The 27,364-nt window shown below is 38.3% G+C and overlaps 2 protein-coding genes across 2 annotated transcripts in view; one reads left to right on the forward strand and one right to left on the reverse strand.

Annotated features, from left to right (window-relative positions):
* LOC135197714 (xanthine dehydrogenase/oxidase-like) lies at positions 1-27,219 on the reverse strand. Its single transcript, XM_064224751.1, has 28 exons — positions 26,854-27,219; positions 25,874-25,931; positions 23,974-24,070; positions 21,990-22,225; positions 21,755-21,880; positions 20,655-20,791; positions 16,278-16,419; positions 15,109-15,276; positions 14,690-14,766; positions 14,045-14,138; positions 13,298-13,410; positions 12,330-12,500; positions 12,006-12,133; positions 11,560-11,704; positions 11,023-11,260; positions 10,693-10,871; positions 9,880-10,232; positions 9,321-9,536; positions 8,986-9,136; positions 8,264-8,409; positions 7,540-7,717; positions 6,393-6,521; positions 6,051-6,178; positions 5,562-5,679; positions 3,299-3,473; positions 2,055-2,134; positions 1,258-1,425; positions 1-827 (listed from the first exon to the last, which is right to left on the reverse strand). The coding sequence occupies exons 1-28, from the start codon at positions 26,911-26,913 to the stop codon at positions 777-779; spliced, it is 4,062 nt and encodes a 1,353-aa protein (XP_064080821.1). The 5' UTR covers positions 26,914-27,219; the 3' UTR covers positions 1-776.
* The window catches only part of LOC135197716 (N-acetylated-alpha-linked acidic dipeptidase 2-like), a 142,661-nt gene that overhangs the window by 87,605 nt on the left and 27,692 nt on the right, over positions 1-27,364 (forward strand). The gene's annotated exons all lie outside the window — the stretch shown is intronic.

Below are 27,364 nucleotides of genomic sequence, written 5' to 3' on the forward strand. Positions count from 1 at the left end.
CAAGCTTATCAAGTTTATTACTTAATTTAACAGCATCCCATCAGAGGAAAGAATCTCTGAGTCCTCTAATAAATCTGTAACACAGGTTACAGACGTGATGACAAAATGGAACCAAATACAAGTTTGAAATTAACATGAAAACTTATGGTCCAAATGACATTTCTTGATCAGTAGTATAATACATTGGGCAGTATAATTGTTTGTATGTTATGTAGTATTATTTCGTATATATTATGTGTTATTATTCTTGAATACATTATGTATTAATATTATCGTATGCATTGTATAATATTTTGTATACATGTATTCTTATATATATTTTGAAGCATTATTTTATATACATTATGCATTGTTGTATATATGTTATGTATTCTTATGTTATATACCTTATGCATCATTGTATATATGTTATGTATTCTTATGTTATATGCATTATGTATGATTATTGTAATACACATTATGCATTATTATTATTATAGTATACACATTATTCATGTATACATCATGCATCATTAATCTTGAAGCTTTGTAAATATCTTGTAGAAGTCCATTTTCCCAGAAGTAGGTTGCTCTTCTTTTTTTCTCTCTTTTTTTGCATATTTTTTCCTGCGCTCGAAGAAAGCATGTTGCATTGGTACGACCTCAGATGAGAACGCCTTCCGAATCTTACCGAATCACTTTCGGAATTCGGAAATAAAACGAGTGAATAGTTTCTCATTAACTGATGATGCCAGAAGTAATTAACATTCACTTGGTGGAATTAGGTTCCCGATAGTTTACATTTTCAAGCACCATGGTTTGAAGCTTCCAGGTTCTGGTGATTTGATCTGAAAAAAGGAAAGAATATATATATAAATATATATATATCAACTTGAGTGACTGTAGCGGAAGACAGTTGTTCTTTGAGAGGAGCACTAACTTTCTACCTTTTGGCGTTGTTATGAGCTCCTTTCATTATTATTATTATCAATAAATATATTAGATCGTTAAGAAAATGCACTAGTTTTTCTATGCAGAGAAGGAAACATCTTAAGTATCGTAATATCGTGACTATGGACTTCGATAACGTACGATAAGTCATATTTTGACAGCACAATAAGTTTTTTTTTTTTTTTTTTTAAGTGTCCCACAGCTTCAGACCAGTCCAGTGAGACTTAAACATCCATTACGCGACGTTATCTTTGTAAGACTACTCTGCAAAGCATACAAGAATACTGTTAATTCAATCCGAAACACTCTCGATAAAAATCTCCCCACCTTTCTTGTGATGAAGTCCGGACAGGCCATCCGGATGCGTTCAGCCGTAGCCGGCGAATCTAACCGGAAAACGCCATCGAGACCGGCGTCTGCCCTCGCCGAGGATATGGCATCCTTAATGGCGTAGAATACGGATGCAGCCAGAAGCAGAGGCGGTTCTCCTATGCCCTTTTGAGGAGTGGGATTAAATATATTGAATTTATAAAAGGGTCAGAGTTTGTCTAGCTTCAAAAACGTCATGATATTTCAGTGACATTTATAAAAGAGATTATCAAAAGAAGGTCTAGCCATAGCTGGGTCAGTAAACTATAAGGTAAAATAGTTCAACAGACCCTGATGGCTGTTTAGAGTGCAGGTACTTCCAGTAGTAGAAGGTATGGCAAGATCTTAGTCCTATTCGTAAGGATGAGAGATCGTGTTCAAAGTGCATGAAATCGTTGTTTAGAAGTAAGATTGCCACTTGGCATACGTCACTGTAAATGGCACGCAAAACTATTTCTGTAAACGACCACGAAACTATTTCTGTAAATGATACACACAACAACTATTTCTGCAAACGGCACATGAAACTATTTCTGTAAGTGACACGAAAATGTTCTGTAAATGACACAGCAACTATTTCCGTAAATGACACACAAAACTATTTCTGTAAATGACACACGAAACTATTAATGTAAGCGCACAAAACTCTTTCTGTAAACGACACACGAATACACATCTTCGAAGAGGGACCTGAATTCTGATTGAAGAAGTGAAACAAATTTTGGTGAATAAAAAGGGCCAATGTAAAAACTTACTTTCGAAGAATACACTGCCCTTGGGTTGGCCGATCCCCTGAGCAGTGACACGTTGAGTTTTCTTGGAATGTCGTGAAAACCTGTGGTGGTGAATTTGAGTTTCGATTTGTTATAACACAATGATAAAGAGAAGCATTTGGTCCTATAGTAGATTCACATCAACCGTGCATCGAATGTCTAGGCCAGTCCCTTACGACGCTCCTGATTGGCTGTTGGTAAGCCAATCACAATCTTTCAAAAGTATCTCTCAGGAGAGGTGTAATATACATCCTGCCTATGTGAACTCTCTCGAGAGAGATTAAGAGTTTCCTTCTACCCCTGTGATTGGCTTATTAACATCCAATCAGGAGCATCATAAGGGACTGGCCTAGACATCAGATTCACGGGTGATGTAAATCTACTACGGCTTTTAATTTAAATTCTGAGAATATGTAGCACTATTAGCTCCGAAAATGTATATACCAAGTTATGATGCCATCAGTGGCTCACAAATATTTAATAAACGTCATCTTCTGGAAAACGTTATGTTTTTGTCGTCACGCTCCAAGTCTTTAGGTGGTTTGGCACGGTCATTCGTAGATAGTGAACCTCTCCCACCCCCGCCCCCCTTACTTCAAGTCCATAAGGGACTGCTGTAAAAACATAAACAAGACTGTAAATATCATAGAGTTAATAACCTAACCTAACTAACTCCCAAGAAATATTAGTCCTAGAGAACGAACGACCCCTTCCCCCACCACGAAAATCCTTGTGGGGTGGGGGGGGGGTCACTATCTAGGAAAGATCTGTTAGTTATTTAGGAACTATTTCCATAAGGCCTGGCCAAAAGCATCTTAATTTAATAGAACGGAGACCCAACTCATTATTGCTATCAAATAGTTTCATTAGACCAGAGAGTAACTTTTATATACATCCATAGGACTGCCCTTCGAAAGTTTGGCTCACTTTATTAAAATCTAACCTAACCTAACCAAACCTAACCTAACCCAGCCTAACCTAACCTTAAGGCGAAAGCCGAATCAAGAGAAAAGTTACACAGGTTAAACAGATTGGACTTCAGGTGTTGATGGGATACTGCCTAAAAAAAGTATCAGTATGGCCAGCTCTGCTTGACATTTCTCAAGTTACACTGAAGGTGACAATTATTCCCTTCTGGATAGCAAACCAGAAAAAAAAAGTGCAGAGCAGTTCGTGATATTTAAAGGATGATTAAAAACTCCAAAGCCAAAAGTGGGGAAGAATACTTGGTATTTTGTAAGTGGAAGGTCCTCTGGTCAGCATCACACCCTCGGGGGAATAGCAGAGTTCCTCCAGGGTTACGTAGCCTAAGCCTTGTGCGAAGGCTCCTTCAATCTGCCCGATGTCAATTGCAGGATTCAAGGTCTCCCCTATATCCATTACAATGTCTGTTTGTAGGACCTGTAATGATAAATAAAGGACGTTACAATAGTAGATTCGCATCACCCTTTCACGTGATGTCTAGGCCAGTTCCTTACAACGCTCATGATTGGCTGTTGATAAGCCAATGACAGGGCTGGAAATTCTCGGTCTCTCTCGAGAGTTCACATAGACAGGAAGTATGTTCTACCTCTCCTGAGGGATGCATCTTTCAAAAGTATCCCTCAGGAGAGGTGGAACATGCATCCTGCCTATGTGCACTATCTCTCGAGAGAGACTGAGAGTTTCCAGCCTTGTCATTGGCTTATCAACAGATCAACAGCCAATCAGGAGCGTCATAAGGGACTAGCCTAGACATCAGATGATGTGAATCTACTAAAGTCTATAGGTTTCATAGATTACATAGCATGACCTAGCAGATTTCAACAGTGTATGTGTTACTTATTGGCCGGTGATTCAGCTATCAGTGTTTCCTCTTCTTTCGCTTCAAACTTTCTTCTGTCACTTAAAGATAGCGTTGAGATGTTGCTTATACACATATACACCATATCTGTCAAATCTGGTCTAGAGAGTTATTTAGAAAGTGATCCAGAAACCTATTTGGTTTCAGGACTTCCAAAATACCGTTTCTTCTTCCAGTTCTTTGTCAATTTCTCTGTGCTTCTAATGTTCAGACTTGTCTTGGTGAGATTACAGATCAAATTGCCACATATCCTACTAAATGGTAATGTGTTATGTTTTGGTGCCATAAGTCTTTTTCATCATTACAGTCTCCAAAGTTATACTTACCTGAGCCATGCCTGGGATTTCTTTTTATACTTAACATCATATGGAGCCTCCAAAGTTATATATACCTGAGCCATGTCTGGGTTTTCTTTTTATACTTAACGTCCATTGGTGACAGATTTGAGTAGAAGGCAAATCGCTAATCGAAAATCCTGCCTATACCTTTTAATTTGAACTCATGGCTCTAAATCATGGAGTTGCCTTGCATCATTTCCCTCATTTCCTTGTTCTGAAGCCAACAGAGCTTCAACATACCAGCCAGCCCTCCACAGCAATACTGAGGTGACTAGGATGTGGTGTGGCACTCTTTCCTTACAATTCACCTCCAAATTTTTATTGGGCTTAGCTTGTTGGTCAGCCAGAAAATATGTGGTTTGGATGTCAGATGTAAAGGACTGAGAATAAATTAGATTTTCACGATGCTTTCATGTCAGCTGCGTCATATGTTATACCACAGATTAACTAATGGGTAGTAATACACAGATTCCAGTCACTCAAACTACAGCACATAAGTACTACTGGCAAAGGCTGCACTTTACTTTTCAGTACAGTACTAAAGATATCAGAAGTTGGAAGAGGCTGTACTTAACTTTTCAGTACAGTACTTAACATCAAAAGTTGGGAAAGGTTGTACTTAACTTTTTAGCACAGTTCTAACTTTTCAGTACAGTACTAAAGATATCAAAAGTTGGGAGAGGCTGTACTTAACTCTTCAGTACAGTACTTAACATCAGAAGTTGGAAAAGGTTGTACTTAACTTTTTAACACAGTGCTAACTTTTCAGTACAGTAATAAAGATATCAAAAATTAGAATAGGCTGTACTTAACTTTTCAGTACAGTACTTAACATCAAAAGTTGGAAAAGGTTGTAACTTAACTTTTTAGCACAGTTACTAACTTTTCAGTACAGTAGTAAAGATATCAAAAGTTAGAAGAGGCTGTACTTAACTCTTCAGTACAGTACTTAACATCAGAATTTGGAAAAGGTTGTACTTAACTTTTTAACACTGTAATAACTTTTCAGTACAGTACTAAAGATATCAAAAGTTGGAAGAGGCTGTACTTCTCAGTAGTCCTTAGGATAAAGTTGGAAAAGGCTCTACTTAACTTCTCAATTTCTCAGCACAGTACTAAAGATATCAGAAGTTGGAAGAGGCCGTACTTAACTTTTCATTGCTGTACCTAGCATATCAAAAGTTGGAAGAGGTTGTACTTAACTTCTCACTACAGAACTAAAGATATCAAAAGTGGCATCGTTGCATAATCTAACAGAACAATCCCAGATATTCAGAACAGTGAACCAGATTCTTCACTAAATCCTACCGAGTGATTTCCTGTGAGGCAGTCAATTTCCACTTCAGACACAGCTGCCCCGAACACATGATAGTTGTAAGGCCGGCCTTCCTTTTTCACAATGTCAAAAGACGATACGTCAGGAGCTCTGTAAATGAGATAATTTTTAAATGTTTTGTAAAGTGAAATTGGAAGGTTTCTGTTGGACATTTTAAGATTTCAGAATGATTTTATTGGAGGCAGAACATGACAAGCTGGAAAATAGCACCAGGTGATTATCCAAGATTCTCAGAGGGAAAATAATTGAAAATATGAGTAAAGAACATTCTGGAGAATGTCATGATCTTGTGCAATACTTGGTACACTGTAAAGCTGCTTGATAATTTAATTTATTTTAATCATTCACCATATATGCAACCAGTTTTTCTGGTATGTTTCTAATCTGGACCAACAGATAACTGAAACTCTACTTATTGAATTTTGAAAAATAGATTATAATGAAGGCCTTTTCTCACTCACTTGTAGAACCCTGTTGCAGAGAGTGAGACTCGTTCGTGGTCAGCCGTCTTCACCCAGTCCTCCCATGAACCCTTTGGGTTTAGTGCCATGAAAGGTTCCAGCCGGGCCATAATCTTCTCACAGGCGTCCTGCACACGAAATGTCACCCCAATTAAGGACAGGTAGTCTAAAGTGGGGATTTGTTTTACCATGTCAGATATTGTTATGAGTCCTACTACATGTTACTTCTTTCGAATGATTACCACATTCTTAGGAAGCTTGAATTTCAAGTCAAGTGTCCCGTGTGGGCTTCTTCCATACGAATAGGGTTCATTGTCCGAATAATAATAATAATAGTAATACCTTGACTGCCATTCCATTCAGATCAGTTGCTGTTGATGCTGCAGTGGCCACAGTATTTGGCACCTTGTCCACACCCGTTTCGGCAATGTAGATTTTTTCCATGGGTATTCTTAGAACTCTCGAAGCTACCTGTAAGGAAACACAGGTACTTTAAACCAAAGTTAGACTTGAGGGAAAACAGACACACAAAGATCCCTTGTCCCTTGCTAACATTTATTTACAAGCAACTCAGCATTTGCAAGCAAGGGCATTTTCTCCTTGAGGGAAAAATTGATCTTATCCGTGTATATCGACCAACCTGCTGATAATGTGATGGTTATTAGATAGCCTGCAATTCCTCCCTAGCATTCACCCTCCTTTTTTTCTATGGAGCAGGCTCACATGACTCTCATTGCATAGTTTATTTTATTTTTTTCAATTTTGATTCTCATATAAAGGGGTTTGTACTTATGTAACTGTTGTTCATACTGGGTTGTTGCTACAGTTAGATCCCTTAGGATGTTGGCATTCTGCATTCCAATTTGACTCGTAATTTTATATATATATATATATATATATATATATATATATATATATATATATATATATATATATATATATATATATATATATATATCACTTTTTGTTCACTCATACTCTTGCTTTGTTGTTATGGTCCCAGTTTAGAATAGATTCAGTTCATTAGAAAATTGTTGCTGACCAGAACTTTTAAATTTACTGCCACATCTTCTGATTGCCATTTTGGTTAAACAGTAAATCCAGTTGGTATGTGGAAGTTAGATACTGTACAACTACCTACTCTATTCATGGTATTTGAAGATGGATTAAATGTGCGTTGGTGTGGAGATCGAATACCTTTGTGGCACGTGTTGCTTTCATGGTCAGCGTTTTCATTTTCATAAAAGAAGTTCTTGGGTGACATTGTTTATCTTCTCTGTACACTGATCACTCAAAGCTGACTGATGTTTTGGATAACTGTATTTGTGGATGGGTAAATTTCATATCGGATTACTTGATTTAGGGTACTCAGGACCTCCTTCACACACACACCACACACACAAAATTAAAACTTCTTTAGATAAAGGGTCTCAGACCTATTGTGCCACTGTGAAATAATTGTGAAGTAATGACAGGAAAACGACCAAACCTGAATCATCTTTGTGTGCAGTCCCTGGCCAATCTCTACGCCCCCGTGGGAGATCAACACTGACCCATCGGTGTAGACGTGGACGAGAGCGCCTCCCTTCATGTGGAAATGGGCCTCATAACCCTGGCCATACTTGATGGGGACTGCTGAAAGACCCCGCTTCTTGTGTCTGTTCGTCCTGTGGAGTGGATGCAGATTATTAGTATTAGTATTATTCAGAAGATAACCCCTATTCATATGGAACAAGCCCACCAAAGGGACCACTTGACTTGAAATTCAAGTCTCCAAAGAGATGTGGTGTTCTTTAGAAAGAAGTAACAGGAGGTAATAGGAAATACAGGAGACGAGATCGGATATTAGAAAAGTAAGAAAATAATTAAACAGATTAGTAAGTGAAAAGATGAAAATGTAAGTAGAATACAAAGAGGACTGTTTAAGGGCAGTCTGTAGTAGTTCATTGCATCTTTGCCTGAACGTTTCAGGTTCCAGTTGCAATATGGTGGGAGGAATAAAGGACCTCTGGATCTTAGGAGGAAAATGCTGGCAATCACGTGTCGTTCCTAGCACCTCAGTGACATGGCCACCTCGGTGACTTCCAAACCACATAAAGCCGTTGGTCCCGTTGCTGAATAACCACTGGCTTCCATGCAATGTAAAAACACCCATACAAATAAACGCGTCGCTCATACATAGTATACTACCCATGACTTGTTGCTTCACGTACCTGTTAAATTTGTCTACATGGATCCTTCGAGCTTGATATCTGCCCTTTTCTAATACTTCATTCCAACACTGACGAATTGTGCAGAGTTCCAGGGTCATGCTGCAGAGTGTTTTGTCCCCTGTAGCATACATGTTTCTTTCCCGTACCTGGAAGTGCACGACACATTAGAAATACATTAAACCCAGAGACATTTTTTATTCCTAAATTTATGGGTTTTTATATCCATGAAGAGGTTCACATGTATGGCCAAAACTTTCATTCATCAGTACATACAACACAGAGTTATATAAATACAGTTATAACTTATGCAACCATATTTTAGGTATAACATGCGCATGACAAATCAGGTAAAGCTCAGATAGAGGATCTGTCGAATTAAGTGAGGCTTCAGATAAGGGATCTGTCAAATTCAGTAAGGCCTAAAAAGAAAATCTGTCAAATTAAGTAAGGTTTCAGATAGAGGATCAGTCAAGTTAAGTGAGGCCTCGGATAGAGGAAAAAGACATAATTCAAGGTGTAAATGCTATTAGGATGAAAGACTGAAGTAAATGGTAGGTTATCATGTATGCAGTCGTCTTGACAAGAGACAAGTTTTGACTGAAAGACTAATGCTACTGAAATGTAGAAAAATAGGCCTTACATGTGACTTCCAAACAGAACATCTTTTCTTGTGAGCAGGTTAAACAGCTCCACTCCAGATGCTGAATTGTATTTAAACTTACAAAATTAGGATCCACTTTCAAGAATGATGCAATGGTTGAGATGATGTTTTCCATGAACAATATACCCTGAGGAGCCCCAAATGCACGGAAAGCTGTATTTGATGGTAGGTTTGTCTTACATACAAATCCTGTTATGCTGATGTTTGCGCATCTGGAAGATAGGGTGGGTAAGTTTATTATAGAGACGTCGCTGGTAAGTGGTTTTAGATACTGAAATTATTTTGAAACGTTTCTGTACAAAACCAAATGGTAACATAAATGTATATCTTCCACTATCACATCTTTTTATTAAGTTACAAATCACAATTCGAACTCTACAATGAGTCCATCCTCACCTGTATGCATTATCAAAATTGAGCATTAATCTCCTGGTAACATGCCTCGTGTAGTCCCGCGAGTGTCCACCATTAGCATAAACCTCCACTTCTAGCGCAGAGAGAAGTCCATCTTTCGAAAAGCCAGCCTTCCAGTTGCACAAGAATGGATTCCTTCCACCCGTTGTGGTCATGTCCTCGTCACGATTCAGCATTACTCTTACTGGACGTTGCATGCTGAGATTCAGTGGTAAAGCATAGTCTTAAGTCTGTGCTATCTCTTGGGGCTTCATATGAGAATATGTGATGGCTTAGCTTTAAAAGGAGCTAGGTTATGTTTAATTCATCAACTTCAGTTGAATGCTCATTGGATGCTACTCGGAGGAAGAGGAGGCTAAAGCTTTAATGTTATATAATGGAACAGGAAAAGAACAGTAATCTATTTCATAGTTTGTAAACATTCCAGATCTGAAGATATGGTGCATGTTGATGTTTCCAAGTATAGAAAAGAGCACATTTGTGACTAAATAAAGCCTATTACTGAAGTTATTGTGTTGGAGGTACAGCTGTTTGTACTTACTGAGAGGCTGCCACACATAGCGGCAAGGCCACATTGATGTTTCGCGTAATTTTACCACCAAATCCTCCACCCACTCTTTTGACACGACAATTAATCCTGCTAAGTGGAATGTCCAAGACCTTAGCGATGAATGTCTGCAGCCCCGTAAGATACTGTGATGATGCAAAGACTTCGATTTCACCATCCTCGACTTTGGGCACAACCAAACAAGTATTTGTTTCTAAATAGAAATGCTCCTGGCCTCCTACGTGCATCTCTCCTTCGATAATATGGTCTGAAGTCCTTAACGCAGACTCTGGCTCTCCTTGGCGCAGAGGGTACTTACCATAGAAGGATTTTTCACGCTTTGCATCCTTCAGTGTAAAGAGAAAGGGAAGGCTTCACTCAAAATGTTGATGTGCCAGAGCAACCTCTGGTGTGATGAAATTTAGCTTTGTGCAGACATAAGATCCTGGGTTTAATGGATCAGAAGTGTTCGCTAGAACACTAAACTTAATGTTGTTTGCAAAAAACTGTTCTCTTGTATGAAAGTGACCACGCTTGTATAGAAAGCAATACACCTTTTGGTTATGATTTTCTTCAAAATAATCTTGCTGAATTAACAACTTTTTAAGGCAGATGTACAGCACATTGTGTTTCTGATACATAATGGATTTCTAATTTAGGAGTTCTAATTCATGAATCAAGCATAAATGAAGCACATAGATGTATTTCACAGTTATGTATTGAGTTTCTGATTACCACTGTGAAACAAGTTGAGGACAAAGGAAGTTCTTTTTCTCAAAAACAGGCAGTGCCAAAATGCCTACATACCTGAGTGGTGACGATAATGGGCTTGATGTCCTCATACAGAACTCTGACACGTTTAGCTGCCATTTGTGCTGTTGCCTGATCTTTAGCTACAACTATTCCGATGGGCTGACCAACACAGGTCACCTTCTCGGACACGAAGACTTCCTCGTCCAAGCAAGACCCTATGACATTCCTGTCTCCTGCAGGTGAGATGTCTCTTGTTAATTAATGCCCATTTTTTTCTAAGTCGGTGCAGTTTTTTTCCAAAGCTTTCTGCTTGCAGCTGTGACTGCCTTTATGCAAAAGCAAGTATTCAGTCATAAAATACAAATACAGAAAGAAAGCACCTGCCTGGTACATCACGGGCACAGAAGAATCTCTCTACGCCGTCAATCTTCACAGCCTCAGACTCATCCACCGAAATAATTTTAGCATGAGCTCTTTCAGAGAAGACAAATGCAGCATAAAGTTCACTCTCACAGTAAGGGATGTCATCCACATAGATGGCTTCTCCTGTAGCTTGTTTGAGGGCTGAAACGTGGACAATTGGCCGGCCAATGGGGTCAAGCTGGCTTTGACCATGTGGAACCTTTAATGTGGAAATGCAATAGAAATGGTAAAGGTTCGTGCACAAGTTTAGAGGTGTGGATTTTTACTTAAATCGTGTACTTGATGCCAAGATGACACGGTCACGAGAAGAGGTACAAGAAAGAACTTACAAACTCTCTGTCATGCTTCATTACCAATCAAATATAACCTTTTCTGTGTAAGAGAAAAGGCCAGGAAATCAGGTTCTTCAAAAGAACAACCCTTTTAGTAAAACAATGTTTAAGGCAATTTGAGTGTATTAACTAACTATAATTTATTGCCAAAACCAACCAACCTTACCTTTTGGAAAATCTGCATACTCTCAAGCATTTCATCATGATGCAACTCTATAATTCTCTGCTCTTCTTCTGTGAGAGGCTGGATCCCGTTTAATAGCTTCTCACTGAGTCGTCCTCGGACACTTAGGTAGAATTTGAAGAAGAAGCTGTTGAGAGAGGGATATTGTTGACCAATTGTACCACTAAGGGAATAAGAACCTCGATTGGACTAGTTAGTTATTTCAAGCGTTAAATATCTACGTAATCTAGCACACTCTTTTGATTAATTTTGTTCGCCCCACATATCCAGGGAAGGAAATAGTACTTTATACTTTACTCACTTATGGATGGAACCACAGTGACAATAACTAGCCATACTTGACAGATTACCAGAAAGAAACCCTTATGATCTTTGTAATGCAAAAAAAAAAAGTTATGGTATCAAGTTTTCCCAATTTATCACATTACCTCAAAGTCAGAGCGCGACGATACTCAACCATTCCACCAGGAGCAGAAGGGTGTAGGTCTAAATCTTTCAGGAGCAGATTGCTTCCTGTCTCCAAGAGTGAATCGTCCCATTTCATACCTACCAAAGACTAAGCACAAAAATTCACAATTTCAGGAGCTGCTGATTGGAAACTTTGTTCTTTTGCATTTACAGTAGCCTCAACTCCAACTGGTGTATAGATTTAACTGTTTTTGAATACATTATATAAAATTATAAAATGAAAAACTCCAAGGGGGAGATTGAAATGAGCAAACATTTTAGTCTGTCCTAAATAATTTCTTTACCTTCATTGTTGTCGTCGCCATGATAGTCGTTGGAGCCATTCCTCCGAAGGCCAGATCCAGCCTCTGCACAGTGTTGCTGCCATTTTCAAAAATGACTCTTATTCCAGCATTAACTATGGCAATGTCATCGTCCCTTCGTCGTGCTTGTTTGTATCCAAGGATATATTCATCCTGGAACAGTTTGAATGTAAGGACATGTAAGTTGCTGGTTTAAGCAGTGAATTGAATGGGGGTTGCATTCCTGTCACTTACTGAGCACCAAGTTCTCCTGGTCCAACTGGTAGTTCCTGGATTTGGGCCCTAATATTAGGTTACAAGCACCTCCTGCCTTGTAGGTTGACAGCTCTTAAGGAGTTTTAGCAGCTGTAGAGGGCAGATGTTGGCAGTGATCACCAGCTTGTTATGGACATTCTAAAGCTGAATTTATAAGCACTCAACAAGAAAAGTTGACAGAGCTCTCATCTAGATTTGATGCAGTAAAGAATCTTCAAGATGGACATGGAAAAGCTTTTACTTTTGACTGCTGAAACAGATTGGCAGTTCCAGAGACCATAATTTGAGGAGGTGCAAGCAATCAATAGAAACGGTACTAAAATGAGGAATATATATCAACCTACAGGAAAAAGAAGTATTGGGACGTGGGCTAAAACACAGTAAACTTTGGCTAACAGAGGAGACCTGGAATGTAATAAACAAGATTCAAAAGTGAAAGGTACTTGTAGAAAATTTCAAGGAGGCGATGAAGAATTGGAATAGAACATGCTAAGTACTCAGATCCAGAAAGTGAGGTTAAATAATACTGAATTTGCATACTCAAGACTCATTGTGAACTCCAATAGAATGTACCACAAGTATATCTAAAAGAGATCATCACGCCACCTGGATGTAGGTGTGTAATATAATTCCAGTGTGTAAACCAGAATCCTTCTCAGACTCTAAAATGAATAAGTGTAAAGGATGAGTAGTACCTTGTGTGTGTAAGGGATGTGTACATTCAACAATATTTCATCTGGCAACGCAGTGTTCCGCCTGTAGCCCACAAAGAAGTTCTGATCCAGGGGGATTTGTCTCTCTCCTCTCTCTGCAGTAAAGCATAAAATTGACAAGTTTTAATAGTTGTATCCCAGAAGTTAACAACTGATATCGATCTGATATCAGTATGTTCTATTTCATTATTAAAGTTGGTCAGTTTACAAAGAGCAGAGTAACTATAGTAGATTCACATCAGCCGTGTATTTGGTGTCTAGGCTAGTCCCTTGCGACACTCCTGATTGGCTGTTGATAAGCCAATGACAGGGCTGGAAGTTTTCAGCCCCGTGATTGTCTTATCAACAGCCAATCAGGAGCGTCGTAAGGGACTGGCCTTGACATCAAATGCACCGGTGATGTGAATCTATTATAGGGACTGACTGGTTATATGTAGGAAGAGGCTTTATAACCAAAGCTAGCTGGTTGACAAAGAGTAACTAGAGGCTGACTAGCTCATTGTTTGATGAGGGTTTATAACCAAAGCTAGCTGGTTGACAAAGAGCAGAGTAACTAGGGGCTGACTAGTTCATTGTTTGACGAGTGTTTATAACCAAAGCTATCTGGTTTACAAAGAGCAGAGTAACTAGGGGCTGACTACTTATGATGAAGAGTTATAAATACTGGTTTATCACATTAACGTCTTGGTAAATGGAATTACTTCAAGGATCTGAAATGACCAGTCCTACCTAGGCTAGCAAGAGTTAGTGTTGCCCCTGATGACATTAGTAGTGGAACAAGGTCACTGATTGGTGACCCGGTCATGATATTTCCTCCTATTGCCTGGAAGGAAGAGATATATATTATATATATATATATATATATATATATATATAGATATAAATAATAATATATATATATTATATATATATATCATATATAATATATATATATAGATATACTATATATATTATATATATATATATATATATATATATATAGGATATTGTAAAGAATTTTTGCTCTGACTAAACTCTAAAATTCAACATTAACAAATGATGTAATATCTCTTTAATTGAAATTTATACTGAATTGAGTAATAAACATTAGGGTGATCCCTAAATTATATTTATATCGAACAATTTTGATGTATTTATTTTAAAGAGCATTTAGAGTAATCCGTTCATCGTATTTATTTATTTTTAAATAAAACCTAGAGTAATCCCTACAATATGTTAATTTTAAAGAGGATACAGAGTAATTCGTAAATTTTATTCATTTTAAAGAATATATCTAGTAATCCCTACAATATATTAATTTCAAAGAATGTTCCGTATTCTCCTAAGCATTAGATAAAATGTCTAAACGCCTCTGAGATGACAAAGGTTACAAACCGCTGCATTCCTGATTTGTTTCCCTGCAAACCATCGTAGCATCTCTAATAAGGCTGAGAAGACACGCGTCCTGTGCTCTGACAAGACAGAAAGATTGTGTTATAATGTGTAAATCGCCATAATGTAGAAAGCAAGTTCTGTACTGATATACTTCCTTTTATTGCATTTGATTTGAAGCTCAGTTTTAATCCCTTTCAGTGAAGAATAAAACTTTCTTTAATGTTAGATACTTGTGGTCTATATTGAAGCCCTGTGACAGTCGAGACGGTTGTGAACAAGGGGAACTTTTCTCTCAGTCCAAATCTCAATGTCTATGACCTTTCTCAGTGTCACTTCAACCTCTTATGCGGGCCCTGGGTATGAGTTGAATAGGTATTTTCACCTTAGCACAACTATAAAAAACCATAAAGATAACATACCTGGTTGCGACTTGATCTGATTCTTGAGTGCATCCTCAAGGGACGACAGTGTTACAGAGGCGCCCAAGGTCAATCCGGAGTCACTGATAGTGACAGATGTGAGTTGGCTTATCTGAGAAGGGTTTATCAGTACCGGGTACAGTTTGTGCTTGAACCTGACTTCCACACCTGTGAAATTATCAGTGTTATAAATTGAGAAAGTGAAGTATAGATTCTAAAACCTGTGAAAGCACATTTTAAAACTCTCCAGAATCTAACTTGAAAGGTGGCTCACAAACATTTTGAAAAGGAGGTCCTAATTGTGGTTTGCAATTCAAAATATATGTGATTTTAAATGGTAGATAATTCAATATCTAAACTAGTCCCACGCCTTTAGATGAAGTCATGATTCATATTATTTGTCAGTGTAAATATAATGTTCAATGAAGAATACCAAACAAAAACAGCAAAGAATTATATGATGTTGAACTGGGTTACTCTAATTTCACAACAGTATGGCACCTGACTTGGGAAAAACCATTAATGAAAGACTTGTATCGTGTATTTGATTGGATACTATAAATAAATTTTAGGAGTCATACAGTTGTTCTCTCTCTCTCTCTCTCTCTCTCTCTCTCTCTCTCTCTCTCTCTCTCTCTCCTGTTAAGATGACTTACAAACTATTTGTTAGGGTGCATATCCTCATGGGTGTGCTTGTGTCAGCTCTCAAGACACTAAGAGATTTTAAAATACTTTATATTAATTTGAAAATACTTTATATTAATAGCAGTCGACATCAGTATAAAAATAGCAATACTATTTAAGAACTAGTACCACATTCCAGTTTATTAACCTTTTCTATCACTTGGCTTATGTGGCGTTAGAACTAAAGCTGAGACGAGCTACACTTCACCATATCCATTGTTTGCAAAGTTATTAAGCAAGCTACGATGCTCATCCTGGTGTCATTTTAAAGCAGGGTTCTTATACTTTTATCTTGTACCTTATTGCAGTATTTTTAAAGAAAACAGAACGTCAAAATGATGTAGCTGAAAATCTCTGAAAATAATGCACCTTAAGCGACTCGGATTGTAACGTGGATGCATCAGCGTCCCGAGTTACCCAGAGGAAATGCCGACTGCTATACTTAAACTTAGACATTACTAAGTAACAGAATAGACAATACTCACCCACTTCCGTGTTGCCCACAATGATTTTAGCTTCTGGGTGAAGAGACTTGAGCTGCAGGAGGCGGGAGAGGGTCAGAGGCCTGTAAAACTTCACCCTGGGGCCGGAGAACTCCAGTTCCTGAAGCTGCCATTCTTTGCACACCTGCACCGTTAGGAATGAGGAGAGTTTATGTTCAGAGATAAAATTATGATAAATGGTTTGTTATATGTTTTTATATGTTTCGTTTACGTACTAGGCAGATGTGATGCATTGAGTACACCTGTTTCGGTGTGAAAGTGTTGTAGGCGGTGTTCCTACGTGTTTCTGCTATAGCAGGTGGTCTAGCTGTTTGTTTCTACACTGTTTCGCCATGTTTAGATTCACATCAACCGTGCATCTGATGTCTAGGCCCAATCCCTTACGACGCTCCTGATTGGCTGTTGATAAGCCAATGACAGGGCTGGAAACTCTCAGTCTCTCTGAGAGTTCCAGTCCTGTGATTGGCTTATCAACAGCCAATCAGGAGCGTCGATGTGAATCTACTGTAGTATTAAACACGGCGAAACACATTTGAGCCACCTAGGTAGACCGCATACCATAGTAGCACCCATTTTCTCTTACTCGGGGAGTAATCTACAAACTACTTTGTTGTTGGGGGTAGGAAAGGTCTATGGAAGAGCCTAAAAAGGTCTGAAAAAGGTGTTTCATGTTGAGGTATAGGTACAGGAATTTTATGATAGGATATTTATGATTTATTTATTTTAAAAAAAATAAATAACGTGCATGTTAAACAGTACAGAAAAAATTTTTCTAATAAAATATAGCATATTTATTTAAATTTCTGCTGGTGAAACAAGGCTCTATTCGACCGTAGATTACAGCGCGTTTTAATTTACGCTAAGTTAGGAATATAATGTTTACAACTTATGTGTGAAGGGGAAAATCTCACTTGCGTCCCCCGAGTAAGCTGGAGGTCGGATCAAGCCTTGTCCTCTCAGATTTGACAGTTCAGAGTACGTTATTCTAAAAATCAGTGAGTCCAGATATGAAAACAGTTTACGTTATCGTTCAGAAAATATTCCATATCGAACCTCCATCTCAAAAAGCCGTTGATACTTTGAAAGAGAATGAACAAATATTTATGTTGATGAAAATGAATTGTTTTTATAAATTAAGCTCTGGTAATCAATCCCTACTTTTTTTATTGTGCTTTCTGTAGCTTTCAAAACTCAGGATGTGGGTTCATGTTCCTTGGTAGCTTGAATACATATGACTAGGGTTTTATCTCCTGAATAATAATAATAATAATAATAATAATAATAATAATAATAATAATAATAATAATAATAATCACACAACAAACATGCAACATGGCTCCAGGAAGTCAAGGAAGAAGAAACAGGGAGAATAAAACAAAGATTCACGGAGATCACGACAGACACAGTCAGACACCAACTAAAGAAAATACCAAACTGGAAAACCCCAGGTCCCGATGAAGTCCATGGATACTGGCTCAAAAACTTCAAGGCCCTACACCCACGAATAGCAGAACAACTCCAGCATTGTATCTCAAATCACCAAGCACCCAAATGGATGACCACAGGAAGAACATCCTTAGTACAAAAAGACAAGAGTAAGGGTAAATATAGCCAGTAACTACAGGCCTATCATGCCTACCAATATGTGGAAGTTACTAACAGGTATCATCAGTGAAAGCTATCAACTACCTAGAGGAGACAAACACCATCCCCTACCAACAGAAAGGCTGCAGAAGGAAGTGTAGGGGCACAAAAGACCAGCTCCTGATAGACAAAATGGTAATGAAGAACAGTAGGAGAAGGAAAACCAAACCAACCTAAGCATGGCATGGATAGACTATAAGAAAGCCTTCGACATGATACCACACACATGGCTAATAGAATGCCTGAAAATATATGGGGCAGAGGAAAATACCATCAGCTTCCTCAAAAATACAATGTGCAACTGGAATACAATACTTACAAGCTCTGGAGTAAGACTAGCAGAGGTTTTAATATCAGGAGAGGGATCTTCCAGGGCGACTCACTGTCCCCACTACTCTTCGTAGTAGCCATGATTCCCATGACAAAAGTACTACAGAAGATGGATGCCGGGTACCAACTCAAGAAAAGAGGCAACAAAATCAACCATCTGATGTTCATGGACGACATCAAGCTGTATGGTAAAGAGCATCAAGGAATAGATACCCTAATCCAGACTGTAAGGATTGTATCTGGGGACATCAGAATGGAGTTTGGAATAGAAAAATGCGCCTTAGTCAACATACAAAAAGGCAAAGTAACGAGAACTGAAGGGATAAAGCTACCAGATGGGAGCAACATCAAACACATAGATGAGACAGGATACAAATACCTGGGAATAATGGAAGGAGGAGATATAAAACACCAAGAGATGAAGGACACGATCAGGAAAGAATATATGCAGAGACTCAAGGCGATACTCAAGTCAAAACTCAACGCCGGAAATATGATAAAAGCCATAAACACATGGGCAGTGCCAGTAATCAGATACAGCGCAGGAATAGTAGATGGACGAAGGCAGAACTCCGCAGCATAGATCAGAAAACCAGGAAACAAATGACAATACACAAGGCACTACACCCAAGAGCAAATACGGACAGACTATACATAACACGAAAGGAAGGAGGGAGAGGACTACTAAGTATAGAGGACTGCGTCAACATTGAAAACAGAGCACTGGGGCAATATCTGAAAACCAGTGAAGACGAGTGGCTAAAGAGTGCATGGGAAGAAGGACTAATAAAAGTAGACGAAGACCCAGAAATATACAGAGACAGGAGAAAGACAGAAAGAACAGAGGACTGGCACAACAAGCCAATGCACGGACAATACATGAGACAGACTAAAGAACTAGCCAGCGATGACAATTGGCAATGGCTACAGAGGGGAGAGCTAAAGAAGGAAACTGAAGGAATGATAACAGCGGCACAAGATCAGGCCCTAAGAACCAGATATGTTCAAAGTACGATAGACGGAAATAACATCTCTCCCATATGTAGGAAGTGCAATACGAAAAATGAAACCATAAACCACATAGCAAGTGAATGCCCGGCACTTGCACAGAACCAGTACAAAAAGAGGCATGATTCAGTGGCAAAAGCCCTCCACTGGAGCCTGTGCAAGAAACATCAGCTACCTTGCAGTAATAAGTGGTACGAGCACCAACCTGAGGGAGTGATAGAAACGATCAGGCAAAGATCCTCTGGGACTATGTATCAGAACGGATAGGGTGATACGTTGCAAATAGACCAGACGTGACGTTGATTGACAAAGTCAAGAAGAAAGTATCACTCATTGATGTCGCAATACCATGGACACCAGAGTTGAAGAGAAGAGAGGGAAAAAATGGATAAGTATCAAGATCTGAAAATAGAATAAGAAGGATATGGGATATGCCAGTGGAAATCGTACCCATAATCATAGGAGCACTAGGCACGATCCCAAGATCCCTGAAAAGGAATCTAGAAAAACTAGGAGGCTGAAGTAGCTCCAGGTCTCATGCAGAAGAGTGTGATCCTAGAAACGGCACACATAGTAAGAAAAGTGATGCGGAACTACCTAAGGAGGCAGGATGCAACCCGGAACCCCACACTATTAATTAATACCACCCAGTCGAATTGGAGGACTGTGATAGAGCAAAAAAAAAAAAAAAAAAAAAAAAAAAAAAAAAAAAAAAAAAAAAAAAAAAATAATAATAATAATAATAATATTAATATTTAAATCGAGTTATATGATTTTTGAGTCTATGTAATTGACTGTATTGTTAACACGGGTATATATGCATATAAATAATAATAATAATATAATAATAGATATATAATAATAATAATAATAATAATAATAATAATAATAATAATAATAATAATAATAATAATGGCTAAGTCTATATAAATCTGTATTATTAACATTGGTGCATATTCATAGAAATAATAATAATAATAATAATAATAATAATAATAATAATAATAATAATAAAATCATCATAGTAGCACGAGTCTTCAAATGGAGAAACAAATCCACAGTTATGTAAATGTACATATATCTAAATTTAAAAACAGCAAGGATAGCTTTCGGGAATCTGTTCAGTTCCTCTTATCAAATTTAAATATATATGTACATTTACATAACTATGTATGGATTTGTTTCTCCAATAATAATAATAATAATAATAATAATATTTGAGCCTATGCGTAGAAATAATAATAATATAGTTGAGCCTATGTACTTCACTCTGCCATTAACACTGGTACACACTCGCAGACTCAACAGCGCATACGACCTGCGCAGACTACCTGCGCAGATAGACCCGTTCAACATCGGGCTGTATAATAGTACTACCTTGAGTTCCGGGGGGAAAATGATTTCCTGGGACGGATCGTAAGGTTTGAAGTCTGCCTCGTCGTGTAGAGCAGCAGAGATGTCAGATTCCTCGTAGAGTGGCAATACCTCGTCGGTGCCGTTCAGTGTCCCGTTCGCTGGATAGAGGGTAAAACTGACTTTCAGAATAGCCGCTAGGTACATAGAACAATTAGCTAGATAGATAGATAGATGTATAGACAGGTATGTTGCGGAAAAAAAGAGAGATAGATGGATTGGTAGGTAGGTAGAGGGGAAAACACTTATGTCAGCTGGTCGTAGACCTTTAAAGCTTTGTTTAGAGGTTTGGCATTACTGATGCAGAGATAACTGATAAGAAAGAAAATTATAAATGCTTAGATAAATTGTCTAGACGTCCATGAAAACTTCATGGCCGCCTTCTGTTATGTATGTATGCAAACACATACACATACGCACATACATATATATTTTATAGTATATGTATATTATATATGCATATATTATTTATTAACTTGTTAATTCATTCATTTATTTTTTTAATAAGTGATGTCATCTTTCTGTTTGTTCCCAATACCATCTGTTACTTCTTTTTAATGAGAATATTTTTTGGAAGCTCGAATTTCATGTCAGTGGGCCCTGTGGTGGACTTGTCCCATGTGAATTGGGTTCATCTTCTGAATAATAATAATAATAATAATAATAATAATAATCATATAATAATAATATAATCATAATAATAATTAATAATAATAATAATAATAAATATAATAATAATAATAGTGTACTAAGAGGTCAATTATAATAACAAATGTAGCGAGTTCGTGTATAATTTAAAAACCCTTTACAAAAAGCTTTCGAACCCTTCCCTGGGTTCATCTTCAGTCCAAGATTTTGGAGTGAAGATGAACCCAGGGAAGGGTTCGAAAGATTTTTGCAAAGGGTGTTTAAATTAAACACCAACTTGCAACATTTTTTTTTATTGTGGACCTCTTAAAACAGTATATATACTCTCGCGATAGAGAGTTTTTCCCAATAATAATAATAATAATAATAATAATTCCCTTCATTCATTTCATTTACGTCTAGTTGCATTCCCTCACCCGTTTTGCCATTCAGTTGACAGCAGTCTTTTCTGCCACACCCCGGTGGGGCCTGTCGCCCGTCGGAAGTGAAGCTCCTGAAGGCGTCGACGATGGGACGGTACCCTGTACACCTGCACAGATTACCTGGAGGGGGGGACACTTGCAATTAGTGTATAATAATCCTGTTATGAAGTATCTGAATAGGTTCTTTTAAAAAACCACCTTTGCATAATCTTACTTGTACGAGCCTTACCAGTCATATACTCGTCAATCTGGGTCATGGCTGGAACGGGGTCATTCCTGAGGAGGGTGTACATGGACATGACCATTCCAGGCGTGCAGAATCCGCACTGGGAACCGTGAGCTCGGGCGATGCGTTCCTGGACCGCGTGGAGCCCTGTTCTGGTGGAGCCTATCCCTTCCACGGTGGTCACGGCCAGGCCGTGCATGGAAGCCACGAGGGCTAAGCAGGCATTCACTGAATAGTGGCTGGAAATTAGAAATAAAGGCTGGAAATTAAGAATGGTGGCTGGAAATTAGAATAGTGGCTGGAAATTAGAATAGTGGCTGGAAATTAAGAATAGTGGCTGGAAATTAGAGTGACTAGAAGTTAGAATAGTGGCTGGAAATTAGAATAGTGAATGGAAATTAGAATAGTGGCTGGAAATTAGAATAATGACTGGAAATTAAGAATATTGGCTGGAAATTAGAGTGGCTAGAAATTAGAATAGTTGCTGGAAATTAGAATAGTGGCTGGAAATTAGAATAGTGACTGGCAATTAAGAATAGTGGCTGGAAATTAAGAATAGTGGCTGGAAATTACAACAGTGGCTGGAAATTAAGAATAGTGGCTGGAAATTAGAGTGGCTAGAAGTTAGAATAGTGGCTGGAAATTAGAATAGTGAATGGAAATTAGAATAGTGGCTGGAAATTAGAGTAGTGGCTGGAAATTAAGAATAGTGGCTGGAAATTAGAGTGGCTAGAAGTTAGAATAGTGGCTGGAAATTAGAATAGTGAATGGAAATTACAACAGTGGCTGGAAATTAAGAATAGTGGCTGGAAATTAAGAATAGTGGCTGGAAATTAGAATAGTGACTGGAAATTAAGAATAGTGGCTGGAAATTAAGAATAGTGGCTGGAAATTAGAATAGTGGTTGGAAATTAGAATAGTGGCTGGAAATTAGAATAGTGACTGGAAATTAAGAATAGTGGCTGGAAATTAGAATAGTGGCTGGAAATTAGAATAGTGACTGGCAATTAAGAATAGTGGCTGGAAATTAAGAATAGTGGCTGGAAATTAAGAATAGTGGCTGGAAATTAAGAATAGTGGCTGGAAATTAGGAATAAGGGCTGGAAATTAGAATAGTGAGTGGTGTGGCATTAGTGCTTAGGAATTTAGACTGGTATTTTAAGATTTACCGCATTCAGTGTATAAAACTAACGTTTTCTTATGCTTATATAACTGCATGTATATGTGTGTGTGTATTTATGTATGTATATATGTACATACACATACTTGGATACTCACCAACCACTGAGGTACCTATCTATCAAGTTCCATTGAAATTTGCAACATTAGTTTAATAATAATAATAATAATAATAATAATAATAATAATAATAGAATAAAATAATAATAATAATCTTACTATAATGGACATTATGTCTGTCCGTCCGTCTGTCATTCACGGCCAAACGGCTTGTCCGATGGGCATGAAACTTGGCAGAGTTATAGTGGGAACCCCTAAGATGGTTTATAATGGGGTTTCATCCTAACCCCCCACCCCACCCCCTAATTTGCGAGTTATAATAATGTTAAGAAATTCACAATCTGTGTCATGAAAATCAACGATTATATAGTAAATATACTCTACTATATAATTGTGGGTTATTATGACGCAATAATTAATAATAATAATGATAATAATAATAATATGCTGGAAGTAAACCCTCTTTTAAACATGTTTTATTAAAAGTAAATGCTGCCTCAGCTGCATTAATTTTATAAAAGTTCTTCTCTGTTTTTCTGATTAAAGTTTTAAGCAACAGTGAGAAAATAATAATTAGAATAATATAGAAGAACCTTTATAAAATTAAAGCAGCTGAGGCACCAATTACATTTAATAATAATAATAGTAATAATAATAATAATCACATTTAGGAAGCATAAGTTCCCTTTAATAAACCTTCTAAAAGTATTAGGAAGCATAAGTTCCCTTTAATAACTTCTGTACTCACAACAATTTCCCAGTTCGGACGCTGTACCTGGAGACCATCACAGTACAGGCGCCACAACCGCCCTCGCCACAACCAAGCTTCGTCCCGCATAACCGCACTGCGTTTCATTTGCCAGTTAAGGAATCTTCGTTATAGCAACCTCTTGCGAGTTGGGTTATTAGGGATTTTTTAGCTCATTTAGAAACTGGGCGGAAGATACCAAGCTCATTAGCAGACTTAAGTGGAGTTCATTAGGGAATTAGGTTGAAAATACTAAAGCTCATTAGCAGAATGATAATTATATGATGACGATTAATTTTTTTTTTATTTTCTGTGTGTGTGCAAGCATTGTGTTTTTGTGAAAGCTGCCTACACGGGTTGACGACCATTTTGCTTTGCTTCATGTGAAAAACAATGATAATAATTAGGGATTATTTAAGAACTGCCGAAGCAGTTTTGATAATGACACCCTCAGATATTCTGCCGTCTCTTCGGCCCCCTATAGCTGCAACCCCTTTTCATTGCTTTTTGCTGTACCTCCGTTCATATTCTCTTTCTTCCACCTTGTTATTACCCCACCGCCGCCCTCCCCCCCCCCCCCCCCACCCCCGACCCCCTCTTCTAACAATCGTTTCGTATTGCTTCAACTGCTTTGAGGTTCTCCTCCTGTTACACCTTTAACAACCTGTTACTGTCAATTTCCGTTTCAGAGCTGAATGATCTCATAGGTCCGAGCGATTGACATTTGGCGTAAATTTTATATTCCTTCAGAACTTTTGCAAATATTTTTATGGAAAGTCTACGAAGTTTCAGAGTGTTTTCGTCAAGCTTGCTACTTCAACCCTAAGAATAATAAAATTAAAACATTCATTAAAACAGCAGAACGGGTCCAAATTCCCAGATTCAGGTACCAATATACATTTCAACTTGAGAGTATTTTCCCAAATAGATTTGAAAGCGCCGTGACCTCGTTCTGATTACTCGAGGTACTGGTTCGATTCCCGCAGTCGGACTATTAGAATTTCCTCACATTTCTTGCATTTGGATCTAAGGCTTTTGTAGTGACGAGCGTATACGAAAAGTGTGAAAAATTCGAGAAGTTAAGGTGACACTGTGGCTATTACAATTTCATACCTGGTAAAACGTCACCAGTAGATTCTACATCAACAAAAAAGGTATTGTAGATTCTGTGTATATGGGATGCTGGTGTGACAAATGGGCACTTTGGTATATTTCCATTCGTTCATGACGATCGTCCTGTGAGGCGGTAAGAAGTTGAGATTTGTTGAAGAGAGTCTGATGAACTCCAACAGTTTGATAATAATAATAATAATAATAATAAGTTTTGTTAAAAATGGTTGCTGCTTCAGCACTATTAATCTCGTAGAGAGACTTCTCTATTTTTCTGATGACGGCTTTCTCGTAGTTGCTTAGACTGGCGAGCAACGCACCAAAGGGCATGGTAAAATTCGGTTAAGTTATTTTGATGTTTACTATTGCTTATACAATGCTCTCTCTCTCTCTCTCTCTCTCTCTCTCTCTCTCTCTCTCTCTCTCTCTCTCTCTCTCTCTCTCTCTCTCTCTTTCCAATAGAATTCAGTCCCTAGCAGTCATCGCTGGAAAATGTCCTGTAGATCTGGACGAAACGTCGCGCAGAGAGAGAGAGAGAGAGAGAGAGAGAGCAACCATTTTTAACAAAACGTGCATACGAGAGTGTCTCCTTCCGAAGTAATAGTAATAATAATAAAGTAAGTAGCGTCAAATCCAATGCCTTCAAGGAATACATTATTCTTTCTCGAATACCGCTGAAATAAAATGCCCTTTTCTAGTTTAGTCACCAAGAAAAAAACATGTCCGTTTATTTAGAATTTTCAAGTATACGTCTAATAGACGCAAAAGGATCTCTTGAATAAAAGGATACACTTCTTCCTCAGATAGAACAGCAGGGTCCACTCGGGATCGATGCGTTCGTCCTCGATCTGCAAGAAGAGGAACGTGAGATCGAATAAGTTTATTTACGTAATATGACCAAGTGATGATGCCCTTGAGGTTCACTCAGTCCATTGCTATATATATTTTTCTTAAATGAGGTTTATTTTGGCATTTCGTGCTAAGTGGCCTCTTAAGAAAACTTGGAAGACTATCTAAAACTTGGTACGGAAAAGGGAGCAGATAGATTAGAAAGTGTTTTTGGGGATCCTTCGACACCATACGGCCTCCTCATTCTTACGTGCTTCCCAATCCGATCTGTCAGACGAAGAGGTGGACGAGGAAGATTAAGTGGAAAAAAACAGAAATATAGCAAAAAGGGAAAGGTTAAAATACTGGGGAACAACTATAGCAATAGGAGGGAACGCACGCTGTGTCAGCAACAAATGCAGTTATAATTTGGTTTGGCAGAGAAGTAGGATTAAATTTACATAGAAAAATAGTGCCGTTACAAAGCAGAAGTCTGGGTATACAGAAGAGTGCACCAGGCTGTATCAAATACCAAGGGATAACAAGATTATGAAACTGCAGAGCAGTGGCCAATAATCATAAAGACAAAAGGGAACTGACGCTCTGCAATGCCTACGAGGGACAACAAAAGATTCTGAAACTACAGAGCAATGGCGAATAACCATATAGACAGAAGGGAACACACGCTCTGCCTCTAACAGCTGCAACTATAAACTGGCTTGGTAGGAAGTCCTGGAGTAGCATTTACAGAGAAAAACTAGGCTTGCAGAATCGTTCGCTATAGGCTGCATCATATGTGATGGAGATACCAATACCTGGGATCCCCAAGATTCAGAAAACTCTGAGTAGGTGACCAAAACATCAGCGAAAACAGGAAAGATGGCTTTTAAAAAGCCTTGCCTTGTAGCCACAAGAACCTTGTGACAGTCTTCCCATTCTTACCTTTTTGCCATTGACGAAAAAGACGAGCGTCTTTGAGATCGTTTCCTGTCCGTCAGGCATCGTTGGTGGGTGGATGATCGCTGCCCTCTATGGAGAGCCGATGGGGATTTTTTGGTGTGTCTCTACCTGGCGTCGCTAATTACTGGCCTTCGTGAGCTTTAATCGAGGCTTTTCTACGATCTCTGTCGATAAATTTTTTTTTTTAACCTCCGATCTCAGTGGGCGGTACGATCACTTTCCATCTCGCACGCAACCATTGCGATACTGATAAGGGTTTAAATGCAGTCGAGTGATCGTCTTCCCTGCTCTGCTTGGTTGCGTCACCAACCTCTCCAGCGCTACCCTATCGAGTATCATAGATCTCTCTAGTTCATTTGCTGTAAGGATTAAGGGACGAAATTGTCTAATAATTCCTGTTTTTCTCGTACAAAAAAAAAATGCGCCAAAGTTTCAACCGCGACCCGGTGGTGGTCTGTGTAGGTCCCAGATGCACGATTATGTCTGACTTTAA

The sequence above is a fragment of the Macrobrachium nipponense genome, chromosome 21 (assembly GCF_015104395.2).
Source record: "Macrobrachium nipponense isolate FS-2020 chromosome 21, ASM1510439v2, whole genome shotgun sequence".
NCBI classification, from domain to species: domain Eukaryota; kingdom Metazoa; phylum Arthropoda; class Malacostraca; order Decapoda; family Palaemonidae; genus Macrobrachium; species Macrobrachium nipponense.

Bases quoted from the DNA above. Each gene is read 5' to 3' on its own strand.
- LOC135197714 (XM_064224751.1), bottom strand. From the start codon at position 26,913: ATGCCTGACGGACAGGAAACGATCTCAAAGACGCTCGTCTTTTTCGTC. The intron at 21,881-21,989 runs GTAAGGCTCGTA...CCCCCCCTCCAG, and splicing joins GATTGACGAGTATATGACTG to GTAATCTGTGCAGGTGTACA. The intron at 9,537-9,879 runs GTAAGTACAAAC...ACTGAATCTCAG, and splicing joins CTATGTGTGGCAGCCTCTCA to CATGCAACGTCCAGTAAGAG.